The sequence below is a fragment of the Salvelinus namaycush genome, chromosome 32, assembly GCF_016432855.1.
Source record: "Salvelinus namaycush isolate Seneca chromosome 32, SaNama_1.0, whole genome shotgun sequence".
Lineage (NCBI taxonomy): Eukaryota > Metazoa > Chordata > Actinopteri > Salmoniformes > Salmonidae > Salvelinus > Salvelinus namaycush.
In genome coordinates this window covers 4,627,427-4,644,717 of record NC_052338.1, presented here as the reverse complement: position 1 = coordinate 4,644,717, position 17,291 = coordinate 4,627,427, and the positions used below count along the sequence as shown (strand labels likewise).

The following is a 17,291-nucleotide window of genomic DNA, read 5'->3' as shown; positions in this document are numbered from 1 at the left end:
TTGTGCCTGGCTGTGCAGTCATGAGTGAACAGGGAGTACAGGAGGGGACTGAGCACGCACCCCTGAGGGGCCCCTGTGTTGAGGATCAGCGTGGCGGATGTGCTGTTACCTAACCTTACCACCTGGGGGGCGGCCCGTCAGGAAGTTCAGGATCCAGTTGCAGAGGGAGGTGTTTAGTCCCAGGGTCCTTAGCTTAGTGATGAGCTTTGAGGGCACTTTAGTGTTGAACGCTGAGCTGTAGTCAATGAATAGCATTTTCACATATGTGTTCCTTTTGTCCAGGTGTGAAAGGGCAGTGTGGAGTGCAATAGAGATTGCATCATCTGTGGATCTGTTGGGGCGGTATGCAAATTGGAGTGGGTCTAGGGTTTCTGGGATAATGGTGTTGATGTGAGCCATGACCAGCCTTTCAAAGCACTTCATGGCTACAGACGTGAGTGCTACGGGTCGGTAGTAATCTAGGCAGCTTACCTTAGTGTTTTTGGGCACAGGGACTTGGTGGTCTGCTTGAAACATGTTGGTATTACAGACTTAAACAGGGAGAGGTTAAAAATGTCAGAGAATACACATGCCAGTTGGTCAGCGCATGCTCGGAGTACACGTCCTGGTAATCCGTCTGGCCCTGCGGCCTTGTGAATGTTGACCTGTTTAAAGGTCTTACTCGCATCATCTGCAGAGATCCGATATTAACCAGTAATACAAAATACATCTAAACATTTTAAAACGTTAGCTGACACCTTGAGGCTCTATAGGGGGTAACAATGTTTTCCGTGAAGGGAAGGCAATTTTGTTATTTGTTAGCTAGCTATCTAGGCTACTAGTTAGCTTTTAACATTACCCCTCAATCAAGTCTAGCTAGCTAGCTCTACTGGCTGCTGGCTAAATTAGCTAACGTTCTTGATTGTAGTTACCAAGATAAATAAAACATTTCAATTTAGCTACTCACTTTAGCGTTTACTTTATTGAGGTCTTTTCTGAACAGCTTCTCACTTCTTTGTTTCTCCTGTTGTCAGTTTGACCACACCATTTACAGCCCCAAATTAAAAAAGGACAGTTGGAACACCAGTGCAGTGTAATTCTTGTTGCTAGGCTACAGTGCTTTTATTTGGATTTATTGTGGTTTGCGCATGCCTTTAACCAGAGGGAATTCACAAATGATCGCTAAAGTCTGAAAGAATAATATGTATTTAATATCTGTTTTTGAATTTGAGCATGTCCTCAATTCATATCCACATCTGGAATGTTCCTAATTTAGCATATCAAGATCCTGATATGGACCTCAGTGTAACGTTCGTTCTCCTCCTCGTCTGAGGAGGAGCATGGATCGGACCAAAACGCAGCTTGTGTGGAATACATGATGAATTTATTTAAACAAGACGAACACGAAACACACTTGATAAATTACAAAATAACAAAACGACGTAGACCGACCTGAACATGAGAACACGAAGAACGCACGAACAGGAACAGACTAAACAAACGAAACAGTCCCGTGTGGTACATACACTGACACGGAAGACAATCACCCACAAACAAACAGTGTGAACAGCCTACTTTAATATGGTTCTCAATCAGAGGAAACGTCAAACACCTGCCCCTGATTGAGAACCATATAAGGCTAATTAACCAATGAACCTAAACAAGAAACAAATAACATAGACTGCCCACCCAGCTCACGTCCTGACCAACTAAACAAAGCTAAACAAAGGAAAAACAGGTCAGGAACGTGACACTCAGTCATGAGCATATGCATTGTATGTGCTGAGAAAATATACTATGTAAGCCTACTGTCAGTATTTATCATCTATAGTCAAATTAAGATGTTCACATAGGCCTATCTCAGTATATCTAATGAGTCAATATCCGGCCATACCATGTATGATATCTGGAGGGAATCCAAAAATAATTTGTGCATGAAAGAAAAATATGGATTTCATATTTGTCAAATTATTGAGCCCGTGGTGAAAACTCAGAAATGCATCAGAAATTGTCCCTATTTTCAGCATATCAAGATCTGCATATGGACCTCAGCCAAGAGAAGCATATCTGGAATCAATATAGCTTCCTATCTTGAATGTGCTGAGAAAACACATATGTGATGTATACGGTCAGTATTTATCAACAAGAACAGAGGAAAAGGATGTCACATATCTCAGGATATTGAATTAGTGCATTTCCGGATTAAGAAAATGTCCATGTGTAATATTTGGAATAATCCCAATATCCTTCATGTCTAAAAGACACATCTGAATTCAGAATTTGTCAGGGTATGGTGCATATCCACAAAACTCAAAGTGTGCATTGGAAATGGTTTGAATGATCTATTTAGCACTTATCATCATGGTTTCTCGACAACAACAAAAAATACCTACCTCCCTACTCAGTATCAAAGACTTGGTTTGAAAATCTCACAATGTCATTCAACTTTTTAGTATTTTGTAACAGAAGTCTCTTTCCATTGATCTAATGGCCGTTGAGGATTTTGGATGCTGGAATTATATTAGAGTGGAGTGGATGAACATGTGCAGGTAGCCTACTGGAGACTTTTGAAGTAACCTAATCAGGGTGCTGAGAATTTTTTGTTGTGGGGGGGCAGATTTTTTGGGGGGGCCCGCACTACAGACGGATGGGTGATTGTGCAACTACAGGAACTTCTATGTCCTCAGGGTAAATTTGGGGGATTTTATTTAAAAATCAATATTTTTAATCTTAAAACCATATGCTGACACATGGACATTTGTGGCCTGCTGGACGTCATTTTGCAGGGCTCTGGCAGTGCTCCTCCTTGCACAAAGGCGGAGGTAGCGGTCCTGCTGCTGGGTTGTTGCCCTCCTACGACCTCATCCACGTCTCCTGATGTACTGGCCTGTCTCCTGGTAGGGCCTCCATGCTCTGGACACTACGCTGACAGACACAGCAAACCTTCTTGCCACAGCTCGCATTGATGTGCCATCCTGGATGAGCTGCACTACCTGAGCCACTTGTAGACTCCGTCTCATGCTACCACTAGAGTGAAAGCACCGCCAGCATTCAAAAGTGACCAAAACATCAGACAGGAAGCATAGGAACTGAGAAGTGGTCTGTGGTCACCACCTGCAGAACCACTCCTTTATTGGGGGTGTCTTGCTAATTGCCTATAATTTCCACCTTTTGTCTATTCCATTTGCACAACAGCATGTGAAATTTATTGTCAATCAGTGTTGCTTCCTAAGTGGACAGTTTGATTTCACAGAAGTGTGATTGACTTGGAGTTACATTGTGTTGTTTAAGTGTTCCCTTTATTTTTTTGAGCAGTGTATTTTATGTATTTAGTGTAAACTATATGCTAGCTGTAATACTAGCCAAAGCATGCTAAGCAGTCTGTCATTTTTCTCCAAAAACAGTAGAAGTGTCATTTCCATCACGGTAATTTCCATCACAAACTTAACAGTGGTGGAAATGTCAGAAAGTGGTGGAAATGACAAAAATCCATTATGTTATTACTTTTTTTAAAAATCTTTAGACTTCTTTAATCATGACTTGAATTCCTTTAATCTAGAAAATGCTCCAAGGTGTGCACAATTTGAAAACGTAAGTAGTATTTCTCTTTGTTTTTAGAAGATGCCACATAAAACAGCATAGAGGTCACAACAAAATAAAAAAATGATCCTATACGATACCAGGAACATCTGAAAAAATACAGGGAGAGATACTGGAAGAAAAAAGAGAAGTAAAATCTATCTCTGAGCTTACAAAGCGAGAACAAAGAAGCAAGAGATGGCAATGGAAATGCAACCAACAGAATAGAAGACAGACTTTAAAGAGAACAGTTGCAATGGAGACCTACCTATCAGGCAACACAACACCTTAGTCACCAGATGACTTGCAGCCAGAACATGAGGCCATCATACTTGCCCCTAACTTATCTGCCCCTGATGCACGCCCTGATACCCCTTACTCATCATCTGCAACAGGAATGAGAAGTCAAATACTTGCTGGAAGGAAAAAGGTTGGAAGAGTTCGCTCAAAAACAGATCTTTGCATGACAAATGTCAAACTTGATAAAGCTTAACGGAAAACTGAGTAATACAAAAAAGGTATGATCAACTGATGAAGAAAATGGAGAGACAAGATTCCCCAAAAGGAACTCTGAAGAACTTGAGAGGGATTTTATTGTTTCATTGCAGAGTTAAATTAGAAGTATCAAAAAATGTGCAGTGCCAATGTCACGACTTCCGCCGAAGTCGGGTCCTCTCCTTGTTCAGGCGACGCTCGGCGGTCGGTGTCGCCGGTCTTCTAGCCATCGTCGATCCACTTTTCATTTTCCATTTGTTTTGTCTTGTTTTTCCACACACCTGGTTTCAATTCCCTCATTTACTTGTTGTGTATTTAACCCTCTGTTCCTCCCATGTCTTTGTGTGGGATTGTTTATTGTAGTGCTTGTGCACGTTCCCCGTGAGCGCACAACGGGTTATTTTTGTGCCCATTTATCTTGTTGTTCTGGATGCCGTTGGTTTTGCTTAATAAATCTCCGATTATTACCCAGTTCTGCTCTCCTGCGCCTGACTTCTCTGCCGCCAATTACACACCACGCTACAGCCAAGGACAAACAAGTTGCTTCAAAAATGTTCAGAGGCAACATGCTGAGAAATGATGGCCTGGTCAAAGCCGCAAACAGAGAATTTGGATTTTAGGAAAACCTTAAAAAGCACTTAAAATAAGATTCAATGCAAGTTCATGTACAAATGTATAAGAAATGTGTTATTAATTGTATGATATTTAATTTTCAACTAAAATGTATGTTTAATGACGTGCTGTAAATTACATTTGTCTGATGGCTGTCTGAGAAAAATGACAAAAATATATACATTCCTGAATAGTACGATCGCAGCCATGATCAGATATTGTTTCTAGACAAATCAAAGACAATTATAATTCTGGTAAAATGGTGTTCCAATACATTTTAATTTCTGAAAGCTTGCAGGGCCAAAGTTCCCGAAGTTGCAGAATCACCTGGATATATCGGCCCACTAATACAGGATTACTGCTGCAGCAACCTCAGCACTTCTACTTCCTGTGGCTATGGACGGGATAGGTGCTTGCAAGCAGATGAGGAAATTTGGCTGTATGGAAGACATTATATAGTAAAACCTGTAAAATGGCGAATGTAAATCAGAGAAAAAATGCAATACCCTCCGCTGTACCCAATAAAAAAACACACAACCCTCCCCAAAGCAAAAAATAAGTTTGACAACCTTCCCCTATTTTGGACCAGCCACCACACCCCAGTAAGTTTTGAACTATCCCTAACAAAAGAAAGAGGAATAAAATACAGAAGAATTGAACTATATACAGGGATTTCCAGTACCAAATCAATGTACATGAAGATATCTGTATATATAACTCACTGTATAATGAGGATAAAGATGTGGCTCACTGATGTCGTGGAAATTGCAAGATTATGTTATAATGCTTGTATTGTATTATAATGGTTGTTTTATTCGACAAAATAGAGTATTCTGTTAACTATTGTGTGTGTGTTTTACTGAGGAGGGCCTCCATGAGATAGCACTGACGGAGGAGATTTACGATGTCTTTGGGTGATAAAACCTAAAGAGCATTCCAGATAACATGAGGTAATGTTTTTGTGCTATACCGTACCAGGGTGAGACGGTTCCAGTTTGGAGTAGGAGGACCAGATACGGGTCTTTACAATGAAAACTGTTGACACAGCAGTTGCTGTCTGCTATGTATTATAGATACCTTTCATACAAATCTTAACCTTGTGACCATTCTATGTATTTGTTGTTCGTCATGTAGGTTGAGAGGGGTGTATCTTGGCTATAAAAGATCTTTGTACTTTTGTGTTGTCACTTTCAATGGTTCATTAGAAATGGCGCATCATTGAAAGTCATTGCTATTGCAAAGCTCTTATTATTAAAGATGTAGTTTAAGTATAACTCTGACTGGTGTGTGAAGTTTGTCTCTCTCCTCATTTGGTAATACAGAAATTAACCACCACACTAGCCATGTGTAACGCTCGTCCTCCTCCTCGTCTGAGGATGAGCAAGGATCGGACCAATATGCAGCGTAGTGTGAATACATCTTGATTTATTTGTGAGAGACGAACACGAACAAACACTTGATAAACTACAAAACAATAAATGACGTTAAAAGACCTGAACTTGTGTAACAGTTTAACTTTATACCGTCCCCTCGCCCCGACACGGGCGCGAACCAGGGACCCTCTGCACACATCAACAACTGACACCCACGAAGCGTCGTTACCCATCGCTCCACAAAAGCCGCGGCCCTTGCAGAGCAAGGGGCACACTACATCTAGGTTTCAGAGCAAGTGACGTAACTGATTGAAACGCTACTAGCGCGTACCCGCTAACTAGCTAGCCATTTCACATCCGTTACACTCACCCCCCTTTCAACCTCCTCCTTTTCCGCAGCAACCAGTGATCCGGGTCAACAGCATCAATGTAACAGTATAACTTTAAACCGTCCCCTCGCCCCGACACGGGCGCAAACCAGGGACCTTCTGCACACATCAACAACGGTCGCCCACGAAGCGTCGTTACCCATCGCTCCACAAAGGCCACGGCTCTTGCAGAGCAAGGGGCACACTACATCTATGTTTCAGAGCAAGTGACGTAACTGATTGAAACGCTACTAGCGCGTACCCGCTAACTAGCTAGCCATTTCACATCCGTTACACTTGTGAACATATAACATGAACGCACGAACAGGAAGGAACACACGAAATAACTGAACGAAATGAACAAAAACAGTCCCGTGTGACACAAACACTGACACAGGAACAATCACCCACAAACAAACAGTGAGAACAGCCTACCTTAATATGGTTCTCAATCAGAGGAAACGTAAAACACCTGCCCCTGATTGAGAACCATATCAGGCTAATTGAAAATGAACCCAACATAGAAACACATAACATAGAATGCCCACCCAGCTCACGTCCTGACCAACTAAACAAAGACAAAACAAAGGAAATAAGGTCAGGAACGTGACACCATGAATGACTTTAGGTTGTTTACTCCAAAACAGCTACAGCTGAATTCAGAAGTTTACATACCTGTTGGAGTCATTAAAACTCATTTTTCAACTCCTCCACAAATTTCTTATTAGCAAACTATAGTTTTGGAAAGTCGGTTAGGACATCTACTTTGTGCATTACACAAGTCATTTTTGCAACAATTGTTTACAGACAGATTATTTCACTTATAATTCCCTGTATCACAATTCCAGTGGGTCAGAAGTTTGCATACACTAAGTTTACAGTGCCTTTAAACAACTTAGAAAATTACATAAAATGGAGGTGTACCTGTGGATGTATTTCAAGGCCAACCTTCAAACTCAGTGCCTCTTTGCTTGACATCATGGGAAAATCAAAAGAAATCAGCCATAACCTCAGAAAAAAATGTGATGACCTCCACAAGTCTGGTTCATCCTTGGGAGCAATTTCCAAATGCCTGCAGGTACCACGTTCATCTGTACAAACAATAGTACGCAAGTATAAACACCATGGGACCACGCAGCCGTGTGGCTCAGTTGGTAGAGCATGGCGCTTGCAACGCCAGGGTTGTGGGTTCAATTCCCACGGGGGGACCAGGGTTCAATTCCCACGGGGGGACCAGGATGAATATGTATGAACTTTCTAATTTGTAAGTCGCTCTGGATAAGAGCGTCTGCTAAATGACTTAAATGTAAATGTAAATACCACTCAGGAAGGAGAGGCGTTCTGTCTCCTAGAGATGAATGTACTTTGGTGCGAAAAGTGCAAATCAATCCCAGAAAAACAGCAAAGGACCTTGTGAAGATGCTGGAGGAAACAGGTACAAAATTGTCTTTATCCACAGTAAAACAAGTCCTATATCGACATAGCCTGAAAGGCCGCTCAGCAAGGAAGAAGCCACTGCTTCAAAACCACCATAAAAAAGCCAGACTACGGTTTGCAAATGCACATGGAGACAAAGATTGTAGTTTTAGGAGAAATGTCATCTGGTCTGATGAAACAAAAATGGAACTGTTTGGCCATAATGACCATCGTTATGTTTGGAGGAAAAAGGCGGAGGCTTGCAAGCCAAAGAACACCATCCCAACCTTGAAGCACGGGGGTGGCAGCATCATGTTGTGGGGGTGCTTTGCTGCAGGAGGGTCTGGTGCACTTCACAAAATACATGGCATCATGAGGATGGAAAATGATATATTGGATGGATAGTGGATATATTGAAGCAACATCTCAAGACATCAGTCAGGAAGTTAAAGCTTGGTCGCAAATGGGTCATCAAAATGGACAGTGACCCCAAGCATACTTCCAAAGTTGTGGCAAAATGGCTTAAGGACAACAAAGTCAAGGTATTGGAGTGGCCATCACAAAGCCCTGACCTCAATCCTATAGAACATTTGTGGGCAGAACTGAAAAAGCGTGTGCGAGCAAGGAGGCCTACAAACCTGACTCAGTTACACCAGCTCTGTCAGGAGGAATGGGCCAAAATTCACCCAACTTATTGTGGGAAGCTTATGGAAGGCTACCCGAAATGTTTGACCCAAGTTAAACAATTTAAAGGCAATGCTACCAAATACTAATTGAGTGTATGTAAACTTCTGACCCACTGGGAATGTGATGAAGGAAATAAAAGCTGAAATAAATCAATCTCTCTACTATTATTCTGACATTTCACATTCTTAAAATAAAGTGGTGATCCTAACTGACCTAAAAAAGGGAATTTTTACTTGGATTAAATGTCAGGAATTGTGAATAACTGAGTTTAAATGTATTTGGCTAAGGTGTATGTAAACTTCCGACTTCAACTGTAGCTAAGTTTTCAGACGTTCCTTTTTGTGTCTTTCCCTTTAAAAAAATGACTGACAAGCTGTTGTCAGGGGAAGTGATGGTCCACTCACGTAAAAATAATCGCTAGCTAAATCATAAAACATTTTTTGGGGAGGGGGGCTTAATTTGATGTCATGCATAAAGTTAGCAGTGTGGTTAAGGTTAGGTTTAAAATACAATTTTAAGAAGATCATTTGTAGAAATAGGCGGGGTTTATGACTTAGTGACTTTGGTAACTAATAACGACCGTTGATAACATGCTAACGTTAGCTAGTTAAACAAAGTAAACATATTAGCTGGCTCTCTAGCGTGTTGGCTAACATACAACGAATGGGTGCCTAGTTACTCCACAACAAAACATATATTAAGGAGATATTAAAGATATCTACAGTAATAGCAGGTAAGGAAACACTAAACTAGCTAATGTCCAATTTATTGGCTTTTAATGCAAGGGGTCTTGTTGCTAGCTAGTTGACATTGGCCTGGCTGGGGCTAGGGGGGCAACAAGCTAGCTTGGTACTACTAAGTTAGCTGGGTAGCTACGAGAGGGGTCGGATACACAATAACGTTGGCGAAATTTACAACCTGCACAATTGACCTAAGCACATGCTGCTAGTGCTAACTAGCTAGCTAGTAACGTTAGCAGTAGGATGTAGCGAGGTCGAAAAATATATAACATTAATGGTTATCTTATCCGAGGTTAACCTAGGCTAGTAACGTTAGTAGCTTGATTGTTTACTTTGTTATAGAGAGCCATATCATATGCATGATTTCAGTTACACGTTGTGACCTGCTTGACTTGAAAACAAAACAAGTGAACAATGACTTGACCTTCTCTGTCTAACATGAACATCAGTTCAGAATCACAGGGAATGTTGATTGTCAACCCGAGATATGGAAGCTGTTGTGCTTTTACTCTTTAAAGAATAGTCAGACAACACCATGCCTCTTGTACAACTTTGCGTCTCTCTCGCTCTCTTTCTGGTCTGAATTTGGCCAGTATGACAAGCTGGAGAAATGTCCAGACTCCCAAAAGTGCCAAGTTTCCCTTAGGTTGATCCAGGTGCTACATTATATAATATATATATATACAGTACCAGTCAAACGTTTGGACACATCTACTCATTCAAGGCTTTTTATACATTTGTTACTATTTTCTACATTGTATAATAATAGAGAAACGATGAAATAACACATGTTGTAACCAAAAAAAGTGTTCAACAGATTCTTCAAAGTAGCCACCCTTTGCCTTGATGACAGCTTTGCACACTCTTGGCATTCTCTCAACCAGCTTCATGATGAATTATCAAGGCACACTTGTTAATTGAAATGCATTCCAGGTGACTACCTCATGAAGTTGGTTGAGAGAATGCCAAGAGTGTGCAAGAGCAAAGGGTAGCTACTTTGAAGAATAATGAAAAACCCTTGAATGAGTAGGTGTGTCCAAACCTTTGACTGGTACTGCATATTTTACATGATAATTGCATTATGTCAAGAATGTCCTCTTCATGTCTCTCATATAGGCACCACAGTAGCTAAGATGGAGGTGCTGTGTTTCCGGTTGCCAGGTCACGGTGACGCCACCCTGAAGAGCATGAACTCTCTGAGGTCCAGGCAGCAGTTCTGTGACATCACCATCGTGGCCAGCGGCAGGCAGACATTCCGCGGACACAAAGTGGTCCTGGCTGCCTGCTCCCCCTTCCTCAGGGACCAATTCCTGCTTAACCCTTCCTCTGAACTGCAGGTGGATGCCAGTGAAAGCCACCTTGATACACACTATTTGGGTTATGTTTCATAAATGTTGTGTCAGCTTCAGCTGATATACTAGCCCCTGACACTTCTTGTCACATGCACCTTTCAATGATCAGACTGTTTTAATAGGCATATCTTTGGCCTGGGAAGCTCACAGATGTATCACGCCAGCTGTGGTTCCAGTCCTACGCCTCATTATGGTTCAGTCGAGTAGATACTATCACAAGTCTTGCAGGATATGACACTTATGGCTTACGCGATTGATCACAGGAAAGATCTCTTGAGACGTAACAGCAAAATAACTGTTTGGTATGTTTTTGTCCTATTTTGCCCTCTAGGTGTCAGTCCTTCACAGTTCCTCGGTGGTATGTGAGCTGCTCCAGTCCTGTTACACCGGTGTGCTGCAGTTCAGCCCCAAGGAGATAGTGAATTACCTGACGGCTGCTAGTTACCTGCAGATGGAGCATGTTGTGGAGAAGTGCCGGGGAGCCCTGGGCAAGTACATGCAGCCAAGGAACCCCAGCTCACCAAAGGTTAGTTACTTATTTTGGTTAGTGTTTATTGGTGTTTAGTCGTAGGCACCCTATTGAAGCATTGGTTGGAAATCACAACATAAAATGTTAACATACATTTCAGTTGTAGAAAGCAAATACTAGTCTACTATGTGATTCAACAAAGGCTGGATTTGCAGTGTTGACTGTAAGATTGTTCTACCTGTGACGACATTCAATCGGCTCGTCTTCATTCTTTCTCTCCACCGCTCATTTTCAGATCAAGTCAGAAGAGAGTCACTCGATGCCAGTGACAGTCAGTGGCAGCAGTCAATCCCTTATGTCGACCTCTACTGATCATTCCCCCTCACTGCAGCCTCACAGCCCTGTACATTCTCAGGCTGATGACCATACAGACTCGCACACTAAGACAGATATACGACACGATGACGAACATAACACTCTGGATGAGATCAAGGTAAGTAGATCCAGGAACAAAACTTACCAGTGCATCCATTTCTGGATCTATAAATGGGTGAGAATCATGTACTCTCTACAACAGCAGAGTTACTGTATTGTATCAACATAATAGTAGTATGTGTATTTGGTATTTAAAATATTCTATTTTCAAATACACTGCCCAAAAAAAGATACACGGTTTAGTATTTTAATGGTTATTTGTAAAAACTCATTGTATTTGAGAGTATTTTCAAATACTATTTTTAAATCCCTGGGTTAAATGCATGGGAGTGTATTTGAGTCTGTGTATTTTAGTATTTCCAAATGCATAAAAATATTCAACTACTTGTCCTTTCAAATACATATAAATACTTAGAATGTATGTGAAAGTAATTGAGATATTTTAAATAGTATTTGAACCCAGGTCTGGTAGCTACCCAAGGACATTGATTACTAGCACACTCAAATCGGTCTCAATTTTGTTCCAGGTGAGGGTAACAGAGGAGGACGAGGGCAGGGACGATTATGACGTGTTCCGAATCTGCATCGAGGATGAGCAGGAGCCGGAAGAGAGGCGAGAGGTAGAGGAGGGCGGTGAGGAAGCCACAGAGGGCCATCAGGGGGGCCAGTACCCAGATACGGACAGTGTCATAGTGGGAGGGGGCGAGGGGGACGACGTGACCCCAGCCGAAATGGCTATCCGCATCAGCAGCTTCGAGAGGGAAGGGCTCCGCGCCTGGAGGCGGCGACTCACCGACTCACCGAAAGTGGGCCGGGGGAGGGGCTTCAAGAGGAAGCGTGGCTCGTACCATGAGAGGGAGAGGAGGCCTCTAGGTATGCAGTACCAGGAGGCGTGGCGTCTGCCCACCGGGGCAGAGATGATGCAGAGCTACGGCCTGGACTTCAGCCAGGAAGCCACGAGGTCAGCGTTCCTCTCGGGGAGCGAGCTCCCACGGCTAGACTACGGGATGGGGGACTCTCAGGGAGAGGAGCTGGTGCCTCGGGATGGGAATGGGTCGGTCCACTACAGCCTGGACGACCCCAGTGGTGTTGGAGGGGAGGGTAATATGGGAATGTCGGCTGTGCCAACAGGTGGTGACGAGGCGGGGGATGAGTCTGTCGCAGTGGTAGGCTCCACCTCCAGCACAGCGGGGCCGGTGGCTTGCGAGCAATGCGGCTTGACCTTCCCCTCTGCCCCCTCCCTGGCCGTCCACTCGCGCGCCACCCACTTGCTGTACGTGTGCCCCTGCTGCGGCAAGCACTTCAACCACTCCAGCAACCTCAACCGTCACATGACCGTGCACCGCGGTGCCAAAGTCCACCGCTGCCAGCTCTGCGACAAGACATTCACGCAGAAGTCCACGCTGTGCGATCACATGAACCTGCACAGCGGTGAGCGGCCCCACTGCTGCGCCTACTGCCACTCACGCTTCGCCCACAAGCCGGCGCTGCGGCGCCACCTCAAAGAGCAGCACGGGAAGACGACCGCTCAGAACAGCCTGGAGGCACAGGCCGAGATGGAGAGAGTGGCAGGGCCAGGGGAAGGAGACACTCAGGACAGATTTGACTTTTGACAAGAACACTGTCCAAAGTGTACTCTCATTGACTAAGCATTACAGGTTTCGGTTGGAGGTAAAGAGGGGTTATTCAAGCAAGCGTGCCTTTTGCCCTAATGGCCAAAGAGTGGTTTGGAGTGTGCCTTCAGACTTGAGGGTTGGAAAAGAGGTAAGTGTGTGCTGGAGGGACCAACTAAGACCTTGAAAGGGAAAACCCCTCCTTTTAGACCTGGGGTGCACAACTCTGGTCCTCCTTTTGGGCCGAAGTGTATGCTGGTTTTATCTGGCCAGTCAATGACATGGATTGATTATTTATCTTATTTAATTGAAGGGGGGAAACGATGACCTACACGACCGTGGTTCTGGAGGACTTGAGTTGTGTAAACCTCAGTTTTAGATCTGTCTCATTTGTAACTCACTGGCTGACCAATAAAATATTTTTTGTGTATTTGAGAGGGTGAGCTTCTTCTTAAACACTGGATGTTGGTACATACAACCTGATTTGTAATGTGTAATTACAGCTACACACTTATTTGTAACAGCGTGTACTTACTATTAAGACACTTCATTTAAAGAGGGATCCAAAATAATACAGTAGGCTCAGTCATTCCATAGTCATGTTCATCACAAAGGACAAGTTGTAATTTGCCATACACGCTTACTCATGACTCGTGAGACACTTGTGTACTTTTGTGCATGAAATGACATGTGACTTGGTGTGCTCAGCAGACATGCTAATGTAAGTACATCTCTGCACTGTATCATGTGCTATTCCAAAGGAACCATACAATGGATACATGTGAGGCCTACAACTATGAGGCTGATAACACAATAATACTGTGTCTACACTGTATTACATTGATACAGTGCCAAATCTAATTGGCCCCTTTGATTCAAAGCAAGACAACCAGATGAACAAATGTATTGAAGTGATTTATTGAGCTCCCCAAAACAATGAATCCCCTGGTTACAAGAGCAAGACCAGGCCACCATGCCAACCATCACAATCTCTTTTCACGTGGTCGTTGCCATTACACATCCTGGCCATGAATAGAAATGTAGCACCTACTCAGAACAACTGACACGTGGTGCCGTATCGGGCTAACAGGAAATAAACAACAAACTCAAAATGCAATATAGAAAAAAGCATACAAACAAAGCTAACACTAAATCATTGATTACTACTCCTTACAGATCTCCAATGCAGCACGCCCATCCAGCTCATAGGAAATCCTCACTGTACACAACCTGGTTCCTCTTGTCTCGGTAGGAGCCTTTGGCACTGTTCTGCACAGCTGGGAGAGAGAATACATGAATCCAGAGTTGACACGGTTACACTGCTTGTTATTCTGATCTGTGTTTGACTGTGATATTTACCCAGAGTGGCCCAGACAGATTTGCCGGTGGCTGCCTCCAGCATGGGCTGCTTCCTAGCGATGCTGACTTTTATGGGGACATCTCCCACTGTGCTTCCATTCAACTGGGAGAAGAGTGTATAGATTATAGGTTTTACACTTTAATGAATTAAGTTGGGAGCTAGAGCTATACTTACCTCTGCTACAGCCTGGTCTGCAGACTCCATCTTTTCAAAGGTGATGAATGCACAGCTAGAAAGAGAAAAACAGGGTTGTGTTCATTAGCCATCAAACAACAAAACAGTCAGGGACTTACTGGACTAGTTTTCAATTGCAAAACATTTCAAAACACAATCACACACTGCCACATGGACGTAAAATCTCAACATTGTAGTTATGTAGCCCTACTTGCGTTGGGAGTCCATGGACAGGTCAATGATGGTGCCATGTTGGGAGAAGGCTAAGCGCAGGCTGTCCTCCACAAGGCCAGTTCCATACACATACACCGTGTTCCCCTTCCTCACCCCCCTCCGCTCCGGGTATGAGTCTGATCCTGAGAGGGAAAGAGAGAGAGAAGATAAGGGGGAAGAAAAAAGTACCATTATTTGCTCTTTGAACTTGTATTTTGATTGGAACATCCTTTTAAGAATGCCAGTGATTAAAGACATGAAAGACAGAAGTTCAGTAAAAGAATATTCACGTCTGAATGGTCCGTCTCGCTCACGTGACTCTCTGTCTCCTCCCCTTTCCCGGTCACGCTCTCCGTCTCGGCTCCTGTCTCTCTCGCTCCTCTCGCGGTCTCGCAGCTCTCTGTCCCTGCCCCGGTCGCCGCTGCCCCGGTCTCTCTCCCTCTCTCTGTCACGCTCTCTCTCTCTGTCCATCTCTCGGTCTCCTCTGTCTCGCTCTATGTCTTTGCTGGTGGACAGGCCGCCTCCCTCCTCCTCATCACGAGCTGCCCGGTCGCCTGGAGTGATGAAGCTGTTGGAGAGCCACAGAGGAAAATATTTTAAATCGCCTTATACAGAGAACCAGTGTAGAAAACATGACCTACTCTATTATTCATCAGAGCTTTTAGGCTTACCTCTCGTACAGAGATTTTCTGTGGGCTCTTTTGCCAGCCTGAAGTAGAAATGTCAAATGTAAAGTAGCAGCATCAGTTCTCAATAACATATTTTTTCAAAGTCACTGGTTCTGTGGCCACAATACAGGCAGACTGCATTGGTAAAATACTGTAAAAGCATGCCATTTTGTAGGTAAAGTACATCAATTCATTGGATGATTTTAAAATGGGATGTCATTCTCACTTTACCTCAGAAAGCTCATCATCTGTGGACATGCTCCTTTGGAATGGTTGGAAAGCCACAGGGCCTGGGACTTTCTCTGGATCCTGGTAAACGGAAAGAAAATATAACAAATCATTACTAGACCATCAGTTTATAAGTTTGAGTTCCATCAGACTAGTGTATGTGTCACATTTAAGAGGCATTTGCACCTGTCAGCTTTATACATATTATTAATGTATATTCATTATATAAATAATTTATTCTATGATCAATTCCTACTACTACATTACACATCCTTGCATGTTGTATCTTACCTTGAGCTTGATCTCTAGCGTTCTAGAGCGCTTGAAGCCAGAGTTCTTGTTCTCTGACTTGATGGCACTGATGGCCCCAGACTTGATCAGCATCTTCGCCTGCTCTGTAGCTGTCGCTGTATCCAGCACAGGCTGGTCTGACAAAGCTAGAGGACAGAGAAAGTAGATGCAACTTAACCAACTTAGACCAAATATCTGCTTAGTAATACAGTTTTAAAGAGTTAACTTCTTAAAGTGAAGACAAAGCCCATACTGCGCTTCAATCCACTCTGATTGGTCTGGCTGGTTGAACTCTGCTGCTTCTTCAAAGCCAGCAGGGCCTTTTTCTATAGGTGTGCGGAGAGAGCGAGAATAAGAGGTGAACAATTAGTTTGGTAACATAATAATGATGATATCTAACTTTCTACATTATGAGTGTGATGATGATGACTGACAGGTGAATATTGATTTAATAAAGGCCTACCCCTAATTACATCTGCAAACGTGGGTGCAGTGGCACATCTCATTGTCAGCAGCAGGATACAGTTACATGGATAGAGTTCTCTCTAGTCAAGTGGAGTGAGGAGATTATTTGAGTTTCTCACCTTTTTCTTGAGTTTGGCATATTTCTTCTGCAGAGACTCCTCTTCCTCTGTCAAGGAGCTTGGGAACACTACCATGTTGAACCCAGCTGGAAAGCATTGTGAAAAAGGACCAGAATAGTGGACACATTTGCACAACAAAATGCACGTCAATACACAAGTGTGGTTGAATTCAACTCTATAACATGAACTCAAAAACGACCATATACACGTTGTTCACGACCACAGGGGTTTCTCTTTCTACATTCTGCATGCACCTGACAACATTTTAAGCGTTACGTTAGATTGTTAGCTAAGGCGAGTTAGCTACTTCTAGCTAGTTACATTATGTATTACACAGGGCAGTGGAAAGTATTATATTGCTTATCAACAATACGGCAATGTAGCGTTCAGACTACAGCAATTGATAAATATACTACATTGACACTACTGTATTTAGAAATGTAATTACGTTGTTACCTCTGTAACCTTACTGTAGCTACTTTTAATCACTCGCTCCTTCATGAACACAAAAACAAAGGCGCATGAATATGACGTATAATGTTGGTAGGGGTGCATGAATAAGACAAAATACTATTCAACCTGCTAAAATTGCGGGAATAAGTCAATTATAAGAAATGCATGGCATACACTTGACAACAGTTAGTAAAATAATGCA

The 17,291-nt window shown here is 43.0% G+C and overlaps 2 protein-coding genes across 2 annotated transcripts; one reads left to right on the top strand and one right to left on the bottom strand.

Moving 5' to 3' along the window:
- Positions 1-8,959: 8,959 nt before the first annotated feature.
- Positions 8,960-13,548, top strand: LOC120027270 (zinc finger and BTB domain-containing protein 12-like). The gene is made up of 5 exons (XM_038972185.1): positions 8,960-9,242; positions 10,366-10,586; positions 10,933-11,127; positions 11,366-11,563; positions 12,033-13,548. Exons 2-5 carry the CDS (start codon positions 10,383-10,385, stop codon positions 13,116-13,118), a joined length of 1,683 nt encoding a protein of 560 aa, XP_038828113.1. The 5' UTR covers positions 8,960-9,242; positions 10,366-10,382; the 3' UTR covers positions 13,119-13,548.
- A 469-nt stretch (positions 13,549-14,017) lies between these two features.
- LOC120026994 (negative elongation factor E-like) lies at positions 14,018-17,164 on the bottom strand. The gene is made up of 11 exons (XM_038971828.1): positions 17,093-17,164; positions 16,637-16,722; positions 16,306-16,378; positions 16,053-16,198; positions 15,765-15,842; positions 15,537-15,574; positions 15,156-15,433; positions 14,864-15,008; positions 14,653-14,707; positions 14,478-14,580; positions 14,018-14,395 (listed from the first exon to the last, which is right to left on the bottom strand). The coding sequence occupies exons 2-11, from the start codon at positions 16,709-16,711 to the stop codon at positions 14,322-14,324; spliced, it is 1,065 nt and encodes a 354-aa protein (XP_038827756.1). The 5' UTR covers positions 16,712-16,722; positions 17,093-17,164; the 3' UTR covers positions 14,018-14,321.
- Positions 17,165-17,291: the final 127 nt, after the last annotated feature.